The sequence below is a fragment of the Phyllobates terribilis genome, unplaced genomic scaffold (genome assembly GCF_046119375.1).
Source record: "Phyllobates terribilis strain yellow unplaced genomic scaffold, ASM4611937v1 Scaffold_1__5_contigs__length_1240528914, whole genome shotgun sequence".
NCBI classification, from domain to species: Eukaryota; Metazoa; Chordata; class Amphibia; order Anura; family Dendrobatidae; genus Phyllobates; species Phyllobates terribilis.
The window spans coordinates 1041587263-1041609035 of record NW_027362761.1 but is presented as its reverse complement, the minus strand read 5'-3'; the positions used below and the strand labels follow the sequence as shown (position 1 = coordinate 1041609035).

The 21773-nt window shown below is 45.7% G+C and overlaps 1 protein-coding gene across 1 annotated transcript in view; it reads right to left on the bottom strand.

Annotated features, from left to right (window-relative positions):
* The window catches only part of DCHS2 (dachsous cadherin-related 2), a 464316-nt gene that overhangs the window by 246145 nt on the left and 196398 nt on the right, over positions 1–21773 (bottom strand). Inside the window, exon 2 of the mRNA XM_073645211.1 lies at positions 868–1059. Coding sequence (XP_073501312.1) covers positions 868–1059 — 192 coding nt within the window. The remainder of the gene's footprint in view (positions 1–867; positions 1060–21773) is intronic.

The following is a 21773-nucleotide window of genomic DNA, read 5'->3' as shown; positions in this document are numbered from 1 at the left end:
CCCCCCCCTTATAATTCCCCATGCAGGATGTCACACTCCCCCCCTCCCTTATAATGCCCTATGCAGGATGTCACCCCCCCCTTATAATGCCCCATGCAGGATGTCACACACACCCACCTCACCCCCCTCCCTTATACTGCCACAGGCCTCCATACAATAAAAAAACAAAACAAATACTCACCTCATGTCTCACCTGCTGCCGCTGCTCCAGACTCCTCAGCGTCGCCGGCCTCATCCCGCTCTGCATTGTGACTGCCCAGGAGAGAGCACGGTGTAAAGACGTCACCGCGCTCTCTGACCTGAGAAGTCACAGTGCAGCAGCCGCGGAGGATGCAGGAGCTGCTGCAGAGGCACAGGGAGGGGTAAGTATTGTGTCGGGTGCCGGGGCCCTGAGCAAGCAGGGGGGAGCGGGCACTGACACCGCTCTCCTCCGCTGATGGGTCCCATAGCGCGCGGGGTGCCTGACGGTGAGGGGCCCCCCCGCCTGCTCAGGGCACCCGGCATTTGCCCGGGTGCGCCGGCTGCTGACGTCGGCCCTGCAGGGGCCCCATGAGGAGACGCACAAGAGGGGGGCCCCAACGGGGCTCCGAGGGGGCCCCGACCGGCCGGGCCACATACTGGAGTCAGGACAGTCATGCCCTGATGGCGGCCCTGCTGGAGGCTGGAGTGGCCCCCTCTCCCTTGGGGCCCCCTTTGAATGAACGGGCTGCATGGGCGGTAGGTCCGCCCCTGGCAGATTTATCAATTTATACCGGACAACCCCTTTAACTATCATTGATTCATTGGTTAAGACTTAAATGAGGATATGACATCTTGTTTAGAAAATACTGTACATTCTAAAGGAAGGCTGAAGGAATAAAAACTTACCCCATCTTCTGCTTTTACAATAAGATCATAACTTCCAGGTTCTCCTTCTCTATCAATATCTTGCGATACACAAATACGTCCAGAATCGTGATCGATCCAGAACTTCTGAGACTCTTTAGTGTTGTGCAACCGATCATACAGAGAGTAGTGGACTACGCCAAAGGAACCTGAGTCAGCATCGGTGGCCTTCACCTGGAAAAAGAGGTGGCACTTATTTAGGACATTGCAATTTAGTTATATTATGCATACTATATTTCTTAAGCATAAAACAATATTGATTACATAAATATGCCTAAAAACTGTTTTATCCTATAGTACAGATTTTCTCAAACAAAGGCCACTTTCAAACTAATGTATTTTGGTCAATTTTGCATAACTATTTATGTATTTGTGTGTCAAAATCAAAAAAATAGAGAACACACCAGACTAACAATAATCTGTCTCAAAGTATTGGTTCATTGACTTGGTGCTTTATAGTTTTGCCGCAGCCAGCGGTAATAAGGTCCTGGAAGGAAATTGCTAAAAGGGGTATTGGAGTATGTGAAGACCCTTTCACGGGTGTGTCAGATGTGACAGACAATCAGTCGCCCTGCAGTTGATTGTAGAAGATCTCTTTGTTTGGCATTACAGACACCTTCTTAGATGTCTTACTCTAGGACCCAGCGGCTACCTCCCTCCTACTAATTGACACCCAGACCTTGGTGTTTAAATACTTTCTGTTTGCTACAGGGAGGTGCCGTTGATATTCACATGTTCCCTTGTGAAGGCTTGGAGCTATTGCAGTCTGCTTACTTCCTCTCTGGTGTCTAGGAGGACGTTTGGTGTAATCTCTCTGAAGTCGGCTCAAGCTAAGTTACTTTCCCCCGTGATTGTCTCCCTTGTTGTCTTTAGTTGCTAGTGGAGACTGACTAGTGCTCACCCCCCCCCTTCCCTATCCAGGGCCAAGCTCTAGGGAAATACAGGGTTTAGGTTCCCGTGCAGCGATTCGTGAAGAACCAATATAGGGACGTTAGAGGAGACAGAGTGATATTAGATCAGCCTAGGAGGTCTCCACCCCCCCTTTCCCTAGTGTCTGGGCTCCCTTCCCCTCTTCCCTTCGTGTTGCACTTAGTCTTTCCTACACCTTGCATGACAGACCCCTTTTGAAGTAGTTTGTGGAGGCCAGCTTTTTTTACATCAGTAAGACAAACTTCTGACAAACTTCCGACTCGGACTCCTACTCCTTTATAAACTAGCAATAGTTAGTAATAACAAATTTACTGTAATAAAATGAGGACATGAGGCTTTTTCTAACTAAACCAAAGACCATCGTTCTCACCACACTGCCGAGGCAGGCTCTCCCCACTGAGTGATCTATTGCAGATCATTCAGTGTGCATCTGAAGCGACTCAGTCTGTGTAAACAGGATAGTAAACCACCACCGATCAGCAAAGTAGCTGAATTATCAATTGTTTAGTGCAGCTGTAAATGAACCCTTACAAATACTGATGTAAAATAATGATTTCAATAAATATGACTAAGGCCTAGTCTTATAAAAACAAAAGCAAAATGATCCACCAATATGTGAATGTCTCAAAAATGAAGATAAATGAGAAAAAAATAAAGAATTATGATGTAGTTTATATATTTCCTAAAATTAAAACCATTGAACTCCTCACTTACAGCTTTCTCCCAGTTTGACATTTCTATCAGTTACCATAACGCAGGGGTGTAACCTCATGGGATCGCACTTGAGTCTCTGCTCATATTTTTGGTAGTTGGGAACTGCAACATATTGAGTTTAAGATTTTTCAGATTACTACAATGTAAAAATAGATTATATTCCAATAAAAAGTAAAAATTGTAGGTTTATAACATTTTTAACATTATAATATTTCTATTGCCTTTATTTTGAGCTGTTGAATTAGCAACAAAGACATATATTCTGTCTCCTTATTAATAATTGCAATTATGCATTAGATAAGTTTGCCGTGTCCATACAAAACAGCTCAGACATGCATTAACAGGTTGAGTAAAAAGTGGGGAAATAAAATACAGTTATAGTCTTTGTTACAGGTATAAATGCAGGCGGATTGGAGAATTTAGATGAACCAAGCAGGCAACACACATTTATTATATAACCGCATGTGCGTGAATTTTCCTCCCATATGGCACTTATAAGTAGTGTTGAGCCACCCCCGTAGTGTTCGAGTTCGGTTCGGTTCGTCGAACACCCGTGTGTTCGCCGAACTGTTCGTCGAACTGTTCGTCGAACACCTTCGAACACCGTTAAAACCAATGGCAGGCAAACAAAAACACATAGAAACACATAGAAAACACCTTCAAAGGTGTCCAAAAGCTGACAAACTGCTCAGAAGACATAACTAACACATGGAAAAGTGACAAGTACATATAGTCATGCGAAAATAAAAGAGGTGGAGGAGTAAAAGGAGGGGGAGACACAGATATAGGCATGTCATGCCCTTCTAAAATCCAAAAAGTGAGAAGCCGACACGGCCAGTCCGCTCCTGCCCGTGCCACCTCCATGTCGCCGGGTTTGTGCCAGAGCCGCGGTGAACCCTGATGGCCAGCCCCCCTCTCCCAATACTGGTGCCTGTCCGCTGGTGGGTCGAGCGAGCCCCCCTGTGGTGGAGGCAGCTCTAAGCTTTTTAATTTAAATTGTCCCTCTAATTTGAATGAATACACTTTAAATCCATTTACAAGGATCTATTGGAGGGCAAGTCTCATGCCAGCAGCCACGTAATTCCAGCTCCAGTAGCGTCCACTAAAGCTGCTGCAGTTAAAAAGCTTTTATAAGGATCGAGCTCGGCTGTCCACCGCAAGGTATCCTACTGCCAGTCCCAGCCCCTATGCCTTGGGGTGCCTCCTGATGCTCTTCACTGAGTATCCCGTGGTCCCGAAGCATTTCCTTTGAAAAAATGAAGTGTCCAAACTACAGGTGGTGTAGCTTGCTTAACAGCCGGGATAATCCGCTGACTAGCAGACCCTGCTACTAGGCACAAAGTATTTCCTGGGCTAGATGCAGTTAAAAATTTGTAATTAGATACTCTCGTTGGATGCTGAGAAAGCATTCCATAGAGTCTCCTGGCACGCCATATATGATTCTCTTAAAAAGCTTGGGGTAGGGGTCTAGGGGACCCTTTTATAGCCAAAATCACGGCCCTGTATCGCAATACGTCACCTAGGCTGAAGATAAATGGAACTGTAGCACCCTGAGGGCTCGGTTGCTACAGAGGTATTGCACCTCACCCAGAGGTGTGATATCTCACTCTCAGGTAAGGATGTAGTGTGGATCAGGACCCGACACCTGCATGCATTACACCACATTGCCGTGGGGCAGGGCGACCAATATGCCCCTGAGATGGGCACGACAGTCCCTGTCCCTGGCTGGAGTGGGGGGAGGGAACACTGAGGAAGGGGAACCCTGTAGTGCAGGAGCAGGGAGGAAGCAGTTCCTGGGTGCATTGAGAAGGGAGTATAAAAGGTGGGCACCATCTTAGTTCAGTGCAGAGAAGTCTGAGCAGAAGTGGCAGGGAGCAGGGGCTCTGCATGAGCTCTGCTCCGGAGGCGGGCCTAGTAACAGAGGCCCAAGCCTGGAAGAGGGAGAAGGAAGGAAGAGGAGCGGAGAAGGCTCCAGGAACGAGGAACGAAGGGATCTCAGGGGTGCGGACGGGCGAGTCGCCACCGCACGCAAGAATCCACCTGCGTGGAGGGGTCAGGCCAAAGGGGTAGACCGGTCCCCGAAACTAGTGGAGGCAGGAAACGACCCTCAGCTAGAAACAGGAGGCTGTGACATTTTATGTGGCGCAGCCCCTCGCTACACCCGCTAGGAAGGCACCACATAGGGTCAGGGAAACTGGCGCCAAGTTTACCAAGAGGAGGCCCGAGGCAGCCGGACAGAAGGGTTGGTAAGAAAGGCCAGACAAAGGACACACAAAGGGGGTCCTGTGAAGCGCTCCAAAGATATCTGGGAGTTGTCTGAGCCCCTCACCTGGTGAGCACAGTACGACGTGGGCAGCCGTTACCTGCAGACGTGGTCTGGATAATAAGAACTGTGAGTAAAGGCCCTGGACTGCATCACTGACTCCGTGTCATTACTGCTGCTGCCCTGCACCATCACCCCCATCCTCCGCATACACTGCCCTGAGGCTATACTCCTCCCGTGGGGAGTTATGCTACGCTCTGCTGCACCCACAACACCAGCCTCAGCGGTCTGCCCTGGAGCGGCGGTTCACTCTGACCGCAATCCACGGGTGGCGTAGTCGGACATTTAAACATCAAAACCACATAAATAGTTCCGCCACTGGTTTGACCGCCCTGAGCCACGGAACCGGGTTGCCGCCACGGAGACTACAACCACCAGCATCCACCAAAAAGGGTCCGGCTCCGGGTGTCCCAAGGCCCAGGGGGCGCGTCAGAACATTTTCATCACCTTTCACAATCACCAATGGGACAAGGCAGGGATGTTCTCTGTCCCCTCTCTTATACATCCTAGTGACGGAGCACCTGCTCTCATCAATTCGCCATAACCCCAATATTAGGTGGATTGAGGTGGGAGGCACCGAGTACAAGTGCTCTCTATTTGCTGATGATGTCCTAGTATATATCACTCAATCACATATATCCATCCATGCTGTTATGGCTGAAATAGATCACTTTGTTACATGGTCAAATTTTAAAATCAATGCAGCGAAGTCTGAGGCCCTCGATGTCTCCCTCCCCAAATCCATATAGGATTCCATCCAGTCCAACTTTCCCTTTGCCTGGCCCTCACAGGGTATCAAATACTTAGGAATTCCTATTCATAGAGACCTCTCCCATCTATGTTATCTTAATTTTGGGCCCTTTATTGAACAACTCCATACAGACCACGGTTGGCAAGTTAGAACTGTAAGATTCACTACGTGAACCACTGGTGTTTTGTGGAAAAGCACATGTACACTGTGTTCCAAATTATTATGCAAAAAGTGTTTAGGAGTGATAAGGGAAGAATTTGTTTGTTTGTCAGTTAAACTCATTGATGGTGATGTGTGTCAGGGCTCTTTATATCACTGTAAGCAATTGCAGACACCAGTGCTAATTAGTTTGGCAGGTGTGTCCAATGAAAGGCAAGACTACTTAAGAAGGCTCTCTCACATTATTCAGCAGCCTACATTTAATGCCAAAATGGGAAAGAAAAAGGATGTGTCGGCTGCTGAGAAGCAACAAATTGTGGAGTGTTTAGGTCAAGGCATGACTACAATCAACATTGTGCGATGATCAGGATGAAGTGTCTTGGCAATCAAGAAGTATGTAGCTGATTCACAGTACACACGTGTGCGTGCTGATAAGGGCAAATTGAGGACTCTTTCCTACAGGCAATTACGTCAGGTTGAAAGAGCAGCGGCAAAAAAGCCTTGTCATAGCAGCAGACAAGTTTTTGAAGCTGCTTGTGCCTCCAACGTCCCCCGAACAACAAGATGCAGGGTCCTTCAGAGGTTTGCAGCTGTGCATACGCCATCCTGTCGACCTCCTCTATCCACTTCACACAAGCAGAAACGGCTCCAGTGGGCCAAACATTACATGAAGACTGATTTCAAAACTGTTTTGTTCACGGATGAGTGCCGTGCAGCGCTCGATGGTCCAGATGGATGGAGTGGAGGATGGCTGGTTGATGGACACCCCACGCAAACACGGCTACAGCGCCAACAAGGAGGAGGTGGAGTAATGTTTTGGGCTGGAATCATGGGGAGAGAGATTGTCGGCCCCTTTAGGATCCCTGAAGGCGCTAAAGATGAACTCCATAATGTATGTGGATTTTCTCAAACAGCACTTCCTGCCATGGTTCAAGAAGAAGAACCGTGTATTTCACAGCAAGATCATTTTTCTGCATGATAATGCACCATCTCATGCTGCACATAAAACATCTGCATCTCTGGCTGATATGGGCATAAAAGGGGACAAACTTATGGTGTGACCCCCATGCTCCCCTGACCTTTACCCCATTCAGAACCTTTGGAGCATCATTAAAAGGAGTGTCTATGATGGCGGGAGGCAGTTCACATCTAAGCAACAGCTCTGGGAGGGTATTCTGTCCTCATGCAAAACAATTGAAGCAGAAACCATCCAAAACCTGACAAATTCAATGGACGAGAGAGTTCAGAAGCTCCTTTCGAACAAGGGGTCCTATGTGAAAATGTAACATCACTTAGAATAAAGTTTTGAGTTGAAAACTGTTTGATTTCAGTTTCTAACAGCCTGCTAATGCTTATAATTTCAAAAATGACCATTTTTTTGGTCTTTATTAAAATGAAAAGGTTGATCGAAAAGTTTGGGGGATCTAAGAGTGTGGCAACCCAGTAGTCATGATTACTTCGAATTCTGACAATATGAGGGTCATGCTGCAGGTAGTGCAGCAAGAAGGCACTTATGTGTCTTGCGCATCTCGGAGCCCCAAAATTATTTTCCGGGCTAGATGCAGCTAAAAATTATTTTTAATTTTAAATCTGGTGGAGCTTATTATAGATGGCCTAATAGGATTAGTGCTGCACACTGCTACAAAGCCCAAATTATTTTCCAGTCAAGATACAGATAAACATGATTAGTAATTTGAAAGCTTAAAACGGTTGGTAGGGTGATTTTAAACAATCATCAAGCTTTTACTCTCCCCAGGATGACACAGGGGTAGAAAAGTCGTTTCGGATCCATGATTTGTTCATCTTTATGAACGTGAGTCTGTCTACATTATCAGTGGAGAGCCGCGTGCGCTTATCTGTCAGCACACCACCAGCAGCGCTGAACACACGTTCAGACAGAACGCTGGCTGCGGGGCATGACAAGATCTCCAAGGCGTAAGTGGCTAGCTCCGGCCATTTATCCAGATTGGAAGCCCAAAAAGAGCAAGGGTCCAGTGACACAGTCGTGGCTTCAATGTTTACTTGGAGATACTCCTGTACCATCGTCTCTAGGCGTTGACTATGTGTCAGACTTCTTGTCTCCTGTGGCCTTGCAAAGGATGGGCTAAAAAAGTGGTGAAATGATTCCGCAAAATTGATGTTACCACCAGATACTGTGGTTCTGTTACGGTTTGAGTGCTGAACACTTGACGGTCCTACGGTTGGCAAGTTGGAACTGTGAGATTCACTACGTGCACCACTGGTATTTTGTGGAAAAGCACATGTAAGATTCTGCAACAGTCTCTGCTGATACTCCTGCATGCGTGCATCCCTTTCTATGGCAGGAATAATTTCTGCAAATTTACTTTTGTACCGGGGATCTAACAGTGTGGCAACCCAGTAGTCAGGATTATTTCTAATTCTCACAATTCGAGGGTCATGTTGCAGGTAGTGCAGCAAGAAGGCACTCATGTGTGTTGCGCATCCAGGAGCACCAAGTCCCTGTTGTGTTGGTGGCGAGGTAACAATCATGCTTCCTTCCTCTGTCCTCTCCCCCCAACCTCGCACAACAGAAATGTGATCAAGGTCTCCCTCATCTGATGAGTCTTCCATCAGTTCGTCCTCCACTTCTTCCTGGGCTCCTGCACCTTCCTCACTAGTTTGGCTGCTACCATGCGCCCTGGTAAAACCATCTCCCCCACCCTCACATGCCTGCCGCCTTGGTGCTGCCGACCGTCTGGACCTTGCAGATGTTAGCCCTTCCGCATACAACTCCTCCTCCTCTACTTCCTCCACCTCCTCTTGTGCCACCACCTGACTCCGAATTCTGTTTAACATGTGCTCCAGCATGTAAATCACCGGAATAGTCATGCTGATAATGGCATCGTCAGCACTAAACATCTTCGTCGCCATTTCAAAACTGTGCAGAAGGGTGCATAGGTCCCTGATCTGAGATCACTCCTCCAGCGTGATTTGCCCCACCTCTGAATCTCGTTGGCCCAGGCTATACGTCAGAACGTATTGCACCAGGGCTTGTCGGTGCTGCCACAGTCGCTGCAACATGTGCAGAGTTGAATTCCACCGGGTAGGCACATCACATTTTAGCCGGTGAAGTGGCAGGCCCATCTCTTCTGTAGAGATGTAAGTCGCTGAGCTGCGGGATGCGAACGGCGGAAGTGAGCACACAGCGACCGTGCCCTCTGCAGAAGGCCATCTAGTCTGGGATAGTGGGCTAAAAATTGCTGGACAACCAGGTTCAACACGTGAGCCATACAAGGCACGTGTGTGACATTGCCCCGGCGAAGGGCCGCACCCAGGTTTGCAGCATTGTCGCACACGGCCTTCCCTGGTTTCAGGTCCAGTGGAGACAACCATTCATGAAATTGGTTCTCCAGAGCTGACCACAACTCCTCAGCTGTGTGACTCACATTTCCCAGACATTTCAATGTAAAAACCGCCTGATGACGTTGAGCCCTACTGCCAGCATAGTAAGGAGGTGTGCAGGATCCCTTCTGCGCAGTTAGAAAGCTTGTGGCATGACCAGACAGCCTTTGGGTGCAGGTGGAAGACCGAGAGGAGGTTGAGGAGGCAGAAGCAGTGGAGGAAAAATGACATAAAGAGGATTGACGCACAACTCGTGGGGACGGCAAGACTTGGACAGCAGCCCCTTGTCCTGCTGTCACCATAGTTACCCAGTGCCCAGTCAGCGACATGTAACGCCCCTGTCCATGCCTACTCGTCCAAGTGTCTGTGGTGAAATGCACCCTGTCACACACAGAGTTTCTCAAAGAAGCGGTGATGTTGTGTGCGACATGCTGGTGGAGCGCAGGCACACCTTTCTTTGAGAAGTAGTGCCGACTGGGCATCTGGTACTGGGGCACTGCGACGGACATAAGGTCTCGAAAATCCTCTGTGTCCACCAGGCGGAAAGGCAGCATTTCTGTAGCCAAGATCTTGCAGATGGTGAAATTCAACCTCTTAGCTTTCTCATGGCTAGGAGGAAATGGTCTTTTACTTGTCCACATCTGAGGGACCGAGGGCTGGCTATTGTGCTTAGACGGGGTTGATAAGGGTGTCCCCGGCAAACTGCCGGTCTGTGAGGAAGATGCAGGCGGACATGTTAGGTTGCCTTGATCCAAAGGTGGTGCTATCGATGTCGGACAGCGCTCAAGACCAGCTGGTGTTACCACCTCCAAAGAAAATGATGACCTGCCAATCACGCTGGCTGTTGCGGGTAAAGAGGTGGCAGGTCTGCGCCCCAAAACAGGTGTGACTGCTGTCCCCCCAGTCACAGAGGATGAAGAGGCCGCGGATGCACAAGATATGGCAGACGGTGGTTGGCCCGGCCGGCTAGACCGCATTGTAGCACACTGAGCTTCCCACTGCAACTTATGCTTCATGTCCATGTGCCGGTTCATGCATGAAGTACTCAAACTATGTATTTTTTGGCCTCTACTTAGTTTTTGCTGACAAATGTTACAGATAACACGAGTTGGGTCATCTTTATCGATCTGAAAAAATGCCCAGGCTATGCAAGGCTTAGCACCCATGCGACCTGAAGAGCCACCACGACTTGTGGTGAGAGGCAGAGTTGTGTTTGAGGATGCAGTTGTTGACGTGCTTCCAGTACTACGTCTCTGTCCAGGAAGGCGCAACCTGACCTCGTCGTCACTAGCATCTTCCTCCACCTCCTCTGCTGACCTCATCTCTTGGCTGACTGTGGGTTGACAGTAAGTGGGATCTCCAACCTCATCATCATCACCCTGTGTGTTATCACACCCGTCGTCCTCAGAGCCAACCTGTTCCTGCCCTGACAAAAAACTAAAGTTGTCGCTCCAATCAGGTATTTGAGTCTTATCATCGTCTTCCTCATTGTCTCCACCAACAGGAGTTACAGTTTGGGAATGAGGGTCTACATTATGGTCAGAACTTTCTGCGTCTGGTCCTGGATCCGACTCATAAAGATTCTGGGCATCAGTGCAGATCATTTCCTCGTCTGGATTCACAGAAGCGCTGGAGTCGACCTCTGATTCCCAGGCTATAGTATGAGTAAACAGCTCTGCAGACTCAACCATCTGTTCTACCTCATACTCAGACGGGCAGCTGGAGATTTGAGAGCTGTGAGGAAGCAAGTGCGATTTGGGTGACACCTTTGAGGACTGGAGTATTTGTGATGTTGAAGTTGATGTGGAGGAGAGCCCACTTAAAGGAGCACTTGATATCCGTTGAAGCACCTGCTGTTTTTGTGCCTCATCTGGAATTTGTAGCGATTGGCGTGGCCGTAAGAAAGGGATCTTATCACATTGTCCGCTAAAAGAAGTAGACATTTTAGTTTGGCTGGAAGATGGTCTTTCTTCTGCAGATGTTACTGTTGCTTTAACACCTACCCCACGGACACAACCTTTTTTCCCCTTCCCAACACGCCTATTCCCCTTTCCACCAGCAGCAGGCCTTTTTCCACTCATTTTGGTGGTTAACTAATTCACAACTCTGGAGTTGTTTGCACAAAAAAACAATGGATGGTAACCGAGCAGAGCTGAGTGGCCAAACTGTGGTATTAGGCCAAAACTATTGGCTGGGTTAGATGCAGAAAAAAATATATTCAGTTTGCAACCTGATGGAGGTCAGTATAGATGGACTAATAGAGAAAGTCCGACACACTGCTACAAGGCCAAATATTTTTTCAGAGGTAGATGCAGAAAAAAATTATATTCAGTTTGCAACCTGATGGAGGTCTGTATAGATGGATTAATAGAACAAGACCCACACACAGCTAGAAGCCCAATATTTTTTCAGAGGTAGATGCAGAAAAAAATATATTCAGTTTGCAACCTGATGGAGGTCAGTATAGATGGACTAATACAACAAGTCCCACACACAGCTAGAAGCCCAATATTTTTTCAGAGGTAGATGCAGAAAAAAATATATTCAGTTTGCAACCTGATGGAGGTCAGTATAGATGGACTAATACAACAAGTTCCACACACAGCTAGAAGCCCAAATATTTTTTCAGAGGTACTGTAGATGCAGATAAAAATTATTTTTAATTTTCAACCTGATGGAGGTCAGTATAGATGGACTAATACAACAAGTCCCACACACAGCTAGAAGCCCAAATATTTTTTCAGAGGTACTGTAGATGCAGATAAAAATTATTTTTAATTTGCAACCTGATGGAGGTCAGTATAGATGGACTAATAGAGAAAGTCCGACACACTGCTAGAAGGCCAAATATTTTTTCAGAGCTAGATGCAGAAAAAAATTATATTCAGTTTGCAACCTGATGGAGGTCAGTATAGATGGATTAATAGAACAAGACCCACACACAGCTAGAAGCCCAATATTTTTTCAGAGGTAGATGCAGAAAAAAATATATTCAGTTTGCAACCTGATGGAGGTCAGTATAGATGGACTAATACAACAAGTCCCACACACAGCTAGAAGCCCAAATATTTTTTCAGAGGTACTGTAGATGCAGATACAAATTATTTTTAATTTGCAACCTGATGGAGGTCAGTATAGATGGACTAATAGAGAAAGTCCGACACACTGCTAGAAGGCCAAATATTTTTTCACAGCTAGATGCAGAAAAAAATTATATTCAGTTTGCAACCTGATGGAGGTCAGTATAGATGGATTAATAGAACAAGACCCACACACAGCTAGAAGCCCAAATATTTTTTCAGAGGTAGATGCAGAAAAAAATATATTCAGTTTGCAACCTTATGGAGGTCAGTATAGATGGACTAATAGAATTATGCTATGCCCAAAAGATTTTACTTCACTAGGTGCAGTAAAAAAATTGGTATTCTATACACAGGTGGTATATCTTGCAGCACAGATAGGCTACTCCACTGACTAACACACTCTGCAATAGGCCAAAAAGGATTAGCTTTGCTAGATTCAGCCAAATGCTGTGAAAAAAACTTGCACAGCACTGGCACAGACCTGCCTGGCAAAAACTGATAGGAACTGATGTAACCTAGTCCTGAAAAGGACTGCAATTACAATTAGTCTTTACTCCCACAACCTATCTATTTAAGAGCACAGACCTCCCTGATAAAAGTCGTAGGAAATGCTGTAACCTAGTCCTTAAAAGGACTGCAATCACAACTATTCCCTACTCCCAAGCTATCTGTAGATTTGTGCGAAAATTGGCTTGAAATTAACAAGGTATAGCGCACACAGCAACAGCGGTGCCGTCTAACACGCAGCTGCAGCAGTGAGAAAATGGTGGCGACGGGGAAAATGGCTTGGTCTTATAGGGCAAGGACATGTGACATACACTGCCAATGACACATGCCCTTGCTTGTGTGAATAAAAGCACTTCGCTCCGTGTGTGCGCTGCTGATAGGCTGACAGATTGCACCTCCCCACTGCAAATGCGGGAAAGAGAAAAAAAAATGGAGATCTTCATTGTTCCTGCAGAGATCCATCCCCTGCCCCTCCCCCCACCCCGCTGTACACTCAAACTGCGTATTAACATTAATTTTCATCATTACTGAGAAAAAATCCAGTTATGATTTTGGTGCACGAACAGTTATCGAACATAACCTCGAACAGCCGAATTTTTATCAAATTGTTCGTGTTCGCCGAACGGCTCGAACACCGCCCAAAACAGCTCGAATTTGAGATTGGCGAACAGTTCGAGTAGAACAACGCTCATCTCTACTTATAAGCCTTTGTTATCCCTCTATCTTTGTTCCTCTGTATTATAATCCTTATCCTTTAAACACATTAGCTCTAAGGTGATCTAAGGCATCTGTAGTGTTGAAACACATATTACACGTAGCATAAAGCTGTCAAAAACAGATTAAGTCACAAATTCTAAAATCTGCTCTTCCCACCCCAACTGTTAAAATGCCAAGAGGTTTTAAGGGAGTGTGTGGTAATACAATAAGTGCAGTCTTTTTAGGATGTAAGGTATTATATTATGATTAAAGGGTTTGAGAGTTTTCAGCAGCCGCAATAGGAAGAAATGTGCTGATGTCAAGAAATGGTAATGTAAGAAATCTAGAAACTCATCAAGTCATATTAACCCACCACACATATAAGCACAGAAACATACTGTACATATACACACAGACACAGCAGTGTGTACCTTTTACTAATCAAGAGCCTGTGTAATAGCCCAGAGCTGCATTCATAATTCTGCTGGTTGATAAAGGAAACAGTCAGAAAACATGTCAACTCAACACACACACCCATTACAGTTTATCTCAGTTCCTATAATGTAGAGCAGGAATGGGCAATTAATGAGAGACCATGTCTGTTGCACAGGGCTGAACCAATATGCTGAAATTATGTTTAATATTAATATTAACACATTATTTTATTTTTATTATTATTTGTATTGCTTATTACTGAGCAGATCAAAACTATATAATTTACTACTTTGTATAAAAAAAAACTAATTTAAAAAGCAGTAAATCATACTGCTCCTGATATTCAGCTCTTGTACCATGATCAACATATAGAGAAAATAGTGTTAGACCCGTCAGGGTCCACAGAAAAATCAGCTCAGCCATGGATAAATGGATCCCTATTGCATGGACGATCTTGTAGTATTGCAAGATTCCACCATGAAGAAAACGTGTAAATCTAGCAAAGGGTCCAATAAAAAATTCTTCTTTATTCAAAGTCCATTAAAATCCACAAATGTAAATAATCGCAGACGCGTTTCTGACTGATGTCCTTATTCATTGCATACATATATCATTAAAACCATGATATATGTATAAATGAATAAGGACTTCAGTCAGAAACATGTCTGCGGTTATTAATATTTGTGAATTTTAATGGACTTTAAATGAAGAAAATTTTGTATACAGGAAATCTGGCATGAATTTTCAAAGTAACTACACCAGGCCCACCAGGATTAAGAGATATATTTTGTAATGTATGTGACTCGCCCCCTGGGCCGCGTGTGCGTACTTGCGTGAGTTACCCGGAACCGGTTCTCTGGGGCTTGTAGTCTCCGTGGCGGCGACCCGGTCCCGTGGCTCAGGGTGGTCAAACCAGTGGTAGTCCACTTGTAAGTTTCAGATTAGTTGTCCGACTACGCCACCCGTGGATTGCGTTCAGTGCGGACCGCCGCTGCAAGGCAGACCGCTGGGGCTGATGGTGTGTGCAGCTTAGGTAGTGTGACTCCCCACGGGAAGAGTGTAGCCCCAGGGCAGAGAATGTGGATGATGGGAGTGATGGTGCCCGGGCGTCCCAGCACTAGTAGTGCTGGTGCGTTGATGAAGCACAGAGACGTGGGATTGCAGTTCAAATGCTTTACTCACAGTTTTTTATATTCTTAGTCATTCCGCCGGCAATGACTGCCCAAGCCGTGCAGCGTCCAACAGGCAGGGGGCTCGGTCAACCCCCAGGTAATTCCAGAGTGTGGCACAGGACTCCCTTCTACTCCTTTCTCTGGCCGTGCCCCACCAGTGACACTACGTCTGTCCAGCTCCCGCGGGCCTTCTCTTGGGAGGGCTTCGTGCTCACCTCCCTGACCCTATGTGGTGTGCCTTTCTAGTAGGTGTAGTGAGGGGTCGCACCAAGATATGATCACGACCGCCGGTCCTTGGCTGAGGATTAGTCGCCTCCACCAACTTGGGATCCGGTACCCTGTTCTGCCAACCCGTCACCCGCAATCTCCTGGGCCTTTGGGGTTCCTTCTGCCCTCGTGTCTCTGGGCCTCTCTTGGTGTTCTGTTCCTTTCTTCCTTTCCTCTCTGTTCCTTTCTGTTTCTGTTCTCTCTGCTGTTTCTGGCCTTCCCTCCAGGCTTGCCTCGTGGAGCTGGGCCCGGACTGAGCCGCAGCTCCCCGTCAACCCTCTCTGGCTGAGCTCCTTCTCTCTCTGAACTGACCCTTGTTCTAAGATGGTGCCCACCTTATATACCTCCCTCTCTGTGTATGAGCCCAGGTGACTTGCAACCAATGGGCTCCTACCTATGCCCAGAAACCGTCCCCTCCTGCTCCTACATCACTGGGTTTTCCTCCCCCCTCCCCACTCCAGCCAGGGACAGATGCTGCCATGCCTGCACTTCTGTCTAGTGGGAGCACCGTTGAGCTGTCCCTCGGAAATGGGGTGTGTGTGCTGTATGCAGCTTACTGAGTCTTGGTCCACACTCCATCCTTACCCGGGAGTGGAATATCACACCTCTGGTTTGAGGTGCAATACCCCTGTAGCGGCCGAACCCTCGGGGCGCTACATATGCAGTTTCTACTGTGAAATCTCGTGAAAGATCCTCTTTAATAAAACAGGTTAAGTTATACATTGATTGCATAGATTATAAACTTTTTTATGTAAAGTCATTTTCTAAGTTAGGCTCTGTTCACACTGCGACATAAGCACACGCTGTGCATGCAAATAGAGAGTACTGCCGAACATATGCTCCAGATGTGTGCAAATGACTTTACAGAAAAGGCATAAAAATTGTCATCAAGTGCATCCCATGGGAAAGTAGAACATGAAGTCCAGCATGTAGCAAATAAAACGTCATTGTGTCAAACAACGATGAAAGCCATATTACATATTACTGACTTCTTAGACGTTTCATTGCAACCATCAAGCAGAAAGCCCATCGTTTACATATCATCCACAAAAAGCATCAGGACAAGTAAGTAATCACTTTTAAGTAAAGCAATACTTATTATGATTATTATTATTTATTATTATAGCGCCAATTACTCCATGCCGTTTTACATGTGAAAAAGGAGTATACATACAAAAACAATTACAATAGTATTGAACAAAACTAGTCAGCCATTGGTACAGGAGGAGCGAGGACCCTGCCCGCGAGGGCTCACAATCTACAAGGGATGGGTGAGGATACAGTAGGTGAGGGCAGAGCTGGTCGTGCAGCGGTATTGGTGGAGTGATGGTTACTGCAGGTTGTAGGCTTGTCGGAAGAGGTGGGTCTTCAGGTTCCTTTTGAAGGTTTCCACGGTAGCAGAGAGTCTGATATGTTGGGGTATAGAGTTCCTGAGTAGGGGGGGATGCACAGGAGAAATCTTGTATGTGATTGTGGGAAGAGGAGATAAGAGGGGAGTAGAGAAGGAGATCTTGTGAAGATCGGAGGTTGTGCGCAGGTAAGTACCGGGAGACTAGGTCACAGATGTATGGAGGAGACAGGTTGTGGATGGCTTTGTATGCCAAGGTTAGGGTCTTGAACTGGAGTCTCTGGGTAATGGGGAGCCAGTGAAGAGATTGACAGAGGGGGGAGGACGGGGAGTAGCAGGTTGACAGGTGGATTAGTCGGGCAGCAGAGTTTAGGATAGATTGGAGGGGTGCGAGAGTGGTAGAAGGGAGGCCACAGAGCAGGAGGTTGCAGTAGTCGAGGCGGGAGATGATGAGGGCGTGCACTAGCGTTTTTGCAGAGTCTTTGCTGAGGAATGTGCGGATAATAATTTGATATACAAACAATAATGCAAAAATCACTATTACTGTACATAGTATATAGAATGTCTATGCAGTTGAATCAGTCTGCATGCATGTCTTCTATTGCTCGACAGATTCCCTTGCATTGAAAAACATGGTTGATTATACTTTTAAATACCGTTAAAAAAATTACAATCACTATACTGATATAATTCTAAAATTTGTGAACCATTCTCACCCCAGCATTTAGCTCTTTTTTGCACATTATCAGAGCAGTATACAAACATTTTCAGTTGTAAGTTTCAAATTGTTCCAAAACATCTTGAAATAATTGTTTTTGTTTTTCAGATTTATTGTTTCAATGTTGTAGGAATATTAAGCAATGAGCAGAAATGAATACAGTGCATATTAATTGTTTTTTAGCTGAAAATCTCTCCTTGGGCGTTTCACAACACACAAATGTATGAAAGTAGGGCAGAGTTTTCCAATGATGGCTCTATGGGACCTTTCAGACTCCTGGAAGCAAGTTAGGGGTTTCCTGGAAGATATCTGCTCTACCACATTTCTAGTACATGTTGGGTAGTTGTCGGGGTCTTCCAGTAGTAGAAAATATTTTTAAGACTATGTGCCCACGATGAAGAAATGCTCCGGATTTTTCCTGAGCGTTTCTGCATCTCCCTGGCAGAAAAATGGGATTGCGGATTGTACATGCGGATTGTACATGCGTTTTTCCTGCCAGGGACAAGCGGATGTGAAGCGTTCTTCACATGCATTTCCGCATGCGGGTTGACAAGCGCTTTCCAAGCGATTTTAGCGTCACTTGGAAAGTGCTTGTCAACTTGGTCACACTATATAAATCCATGCAACCGGCATGGATTTATACAGTGTGACCGTAAAGAACGGTAAAAAATAAAAAAATAAATCTATACTTACCCTCTGATGGCTCCCGGTGTCTTGATTCCCTCTGTCCAGGCTCCGTCCACTGAAGGACACATGACTATGACGTCAGCGCAGGTCCTTCAGTCCAACGCGAGCTGCCGGCAAGCGAAGACAAGCACACCGGGGGTCATCAGAAGGGAAATATAATCTTTATTTTTTATTTTATTCTTTTTTTCACAGTTTCTATGGTACCCGGGTCCTGAGGAGAGTCTCCTCTCCTCTAGACCTGGGTACCATCCGCACATTGGAACGCGTGCATTCCGCATGTGCTTATCTAGTGAAGCAGAATGCACGCGTTCTAATGTAAGTCAATGGCGGCGAAAATGCAGCACTTCTGCAAAATAATTGGTAGTGCTGCGTTTTTTTCCGCAATGATAACCCGCAGCGGAAATTTCCGCAGCATGTGCACAGCACATGCGGATTATCATTGGGGAACATGGCAGGCCTTCTACCATGCATTTTTTAAGCGTTTCTTCAGCGTTTTTGCCGCTGCGGAAACGCTTAAAAAACGCATCGTGGGCACACAGCCTAAGGGTAAAAAAAAATAAATTGGAAATTAGTGTTAACAGCTCACTTTCCTTGTAAGGCTATGTGCCCACTATACAGAAATGCTCAGGATTTTTCCTGAGCGTTTCTGCATCTCCCTGGCAGAAAAAACGCATGCGGATTGTACATGTGTTTTTCCTGCCAGGGACAAGCAGAAGTGAAGCGTTCTTCACATGCATTTCCGCATGCGGGTTGACAAGCGCTTTCCAAGCGATTTTAGCATCATTTGGAAAGTGCTTGACAACTTGGTCACACTATATAAATCCATGCAACCGGCATGGATTTATATAGTGTGACCTTAAAGAATGTTTAAAAATAAAAAAATAAATCTATACTTACCTTCTGGTGGCCCCCGGAGTCTTGCTTCGCTCCGTCCTGGCTGCCGGCAGATCGCGGTGCACTGAAGGACCTGCCGTCACATGACTATGATGTCAGCGCAGGTCCTTCAGTCCACCGCGAGCTGCCGGCAAGCGAAGACAAGCGCAGCGGGGGGCCATCAGAAGATAAATATAATATTTATTTTTTATTTTATTCTTTTTTTTACAGGTTCTATGGTACCCGGGTCCGGAGGAGAGTCTCCTGTCCTCCACACCCGGGTACCATCCGCACATTGGAATGCATGGAATGCGCATCTACATATACAGTGATGCGTAATCCATGCGGTCTAATGCAAGTCAATGGCGGCGAAAAAGCAGCACTTCCGCAAAATAATTGGCAGTGCTGTGTTTTTTTCCGCAATGATAATCCGCAGCGGAAATTTCTGCAGCATGTGCACAGCACATGCGGATTATCATTGGGGAACATGGCAGGCCTTCTACCATGCGCTTTTTAAGCATTTCTGCAGCGTTTTTGCCTCTGCAGAAACGCTTAAAAAACGCATTGTGGGCACACAGCCTAAAAGTTTTTTTCTTGCTATATGTATTAGTGCCTCCTGCGCGCCCTGAAAAGGCACAAAACGATGATGGATATAAGGCCATGTTCACACATGTTGTGTTTCTCAGCGGTTTTTGCTGCAGATTTTTATGCAAATTTTCAGCTGCGTTTTGCAGTACCAGGAAATTCTATGAAAAATCAGAATTCTATGTTCACACATCATGTTTTTTTTGTTGTTGCGTTTTTTGTGCCTTGGTTGGGTTTTTAGAAAATAGAGCATGTCACTTCTTTCAGCGTTTTTTCACCCGTAGGAAGAAATGGGTGGTGAAAAAAACACTGAAAAAACGCACCAAAATTTGCATTAGTGTTTTTTCAACATGGGGTTCTTTTTTTCACAGCACTTTATGTACATGCATAAATAGAGACAGAAGGACAGTGAAAAAAATGCTGAAAAAATGCACAAAAAAGCAGCAAAACGTTCTGCAGATTTGTGACGTAAAAAACCCCCAACATGTGTGAACATAGCCTAATGATGGAAAAATCGCTTCTACCCTGTTGTCATTATTATATACCCTTAAAAAACTTTTTTGATTTTGGAGAAACCCCTGGCTCCAGATGTTTTTAAAAACAAACTGTTCTTTACTCAGCCTTCCCGAGTCCAGTGCTGAGTGTCCATCGCTGCTCCCCATGTTTGTTATTGTCTTCAGTGCTGACTAGAGATGAGCGTTGTTCTACTCGAACTGTTCGCCAATCTCAAATTCGAGCTGTTTTGGGCGGTGTTCGAGCCGGCGGCGAACACGAACAATTTGAGAAAAATTCGGCTGTTCGAGGTTATGTTCGATAACTGTTCGTGCACCAAAATCATAACTGGATTTTTTCTCAGTAATGATGAAAATTAATGTTAATACGCAGTTTGAGTGTACAGCGGGGCGGGGGGAGGGGCAGGGGATGGATCTCTGCAGGAACAATGAAGATCTCCATTTTTTTTTCTCTTTCCCGCATTTGCAGTGGGGAGGTGCAATCTGTCAGCCTATCAGCAGCGCACACACGGAGCGAAGTGCTTTTTTTCACACAAGCAAGGGCATGTGTGATTGGCAGTGTATGTCACATGTCCTTGCCCTATAAGACCAAGCCATTTTCCCCGTCGCCACCATTTTCTCACTGCTGCAGCTGCGTGTTAGACGGCACCGCTGTTGCTGTGTGCGCTATACCTTGTTAATTTCAAGCCAATTTTCGCACAAATATACAGATAGCTTGGGAGTAGGGAATAGTTGTGATTGCAGTCCTTTTAAGGACTAGGTTACAGCATTTCCTACGACTTTTATCAGGCAGGTCTGTGCTCTTAAATAGATAGATTGTGGGAGTAAAGACTAATTGTAATTGGAGTCCTTTTCAGGACTAGGTTACATCAGTTCCTATCAGTTTTTGCCAGGCAGGTCTGTGCCAGTGCTGTGCAAGTTTTTTTCACAGCATTTGGCTGAATCTAGCAAAGCTAATCCTTTTTGGCCTATTGCAGAGTGTGTTAGTCAGTGGAGTAGCCTATCTGTGTTGCAAGATATACCACCTGTGTATAGAATACCAATTTTTTTACTGCACCTAGTGAAGTAAAATCTTTTGGGCATAGCATCATTCTATTAGTCCATCTATACTGACCTCCATCAGGTTGCAAACTGAATATAATTTTTTTCTGCATCTAGCTCTGAAAAAATATTTGGGCTTCTAGCAGTGTGTGGGACTTGGTCTATTAGTCCATCTATACTGACCTCCATCAGGTTGCAAATTAAAAATAATTTTTTTCTGCATCTAGCTCTGAAAAAATATTTGGGCTTCTAGCAGTGTGTGGGACTTGGTCTATTAGTCCATCTATACTGACCTCCATCAGGTTGCAAATTAAAAATAATTTTTTTCTTCATTTATCTCTGAAAAAATATTTGGGCTTCTAGCAGCGTGTGGGACTTGTTCTATTAGTCCATCTATACTGACCTCCATCAGGTTGCAAATTAAAAATAATTTTTTTCTGCATCTAGCTCTGAAAAAATATTTGGGCTTCTAGCAGTGTGTGGGACTTGGTCTATTAGTCCATCTATACTGACCTCCATCAGGTTGCAAATTAAAAATAATTTTTTTCTGCATCTAGCTCTGAAAAAATATTTGGGCTTCTAGCAGTGTGTGGGACTTGGTCTATTAGTCCATCTATACTGACCTCCATCAGGTTGCAAATTGAATAAAAAAATTTTCTGCATCTAGCTCTGAAAAAATATTTGGGCTTCTAGCGGTGTGTGGGACTTGGTCTATTAGTCCATC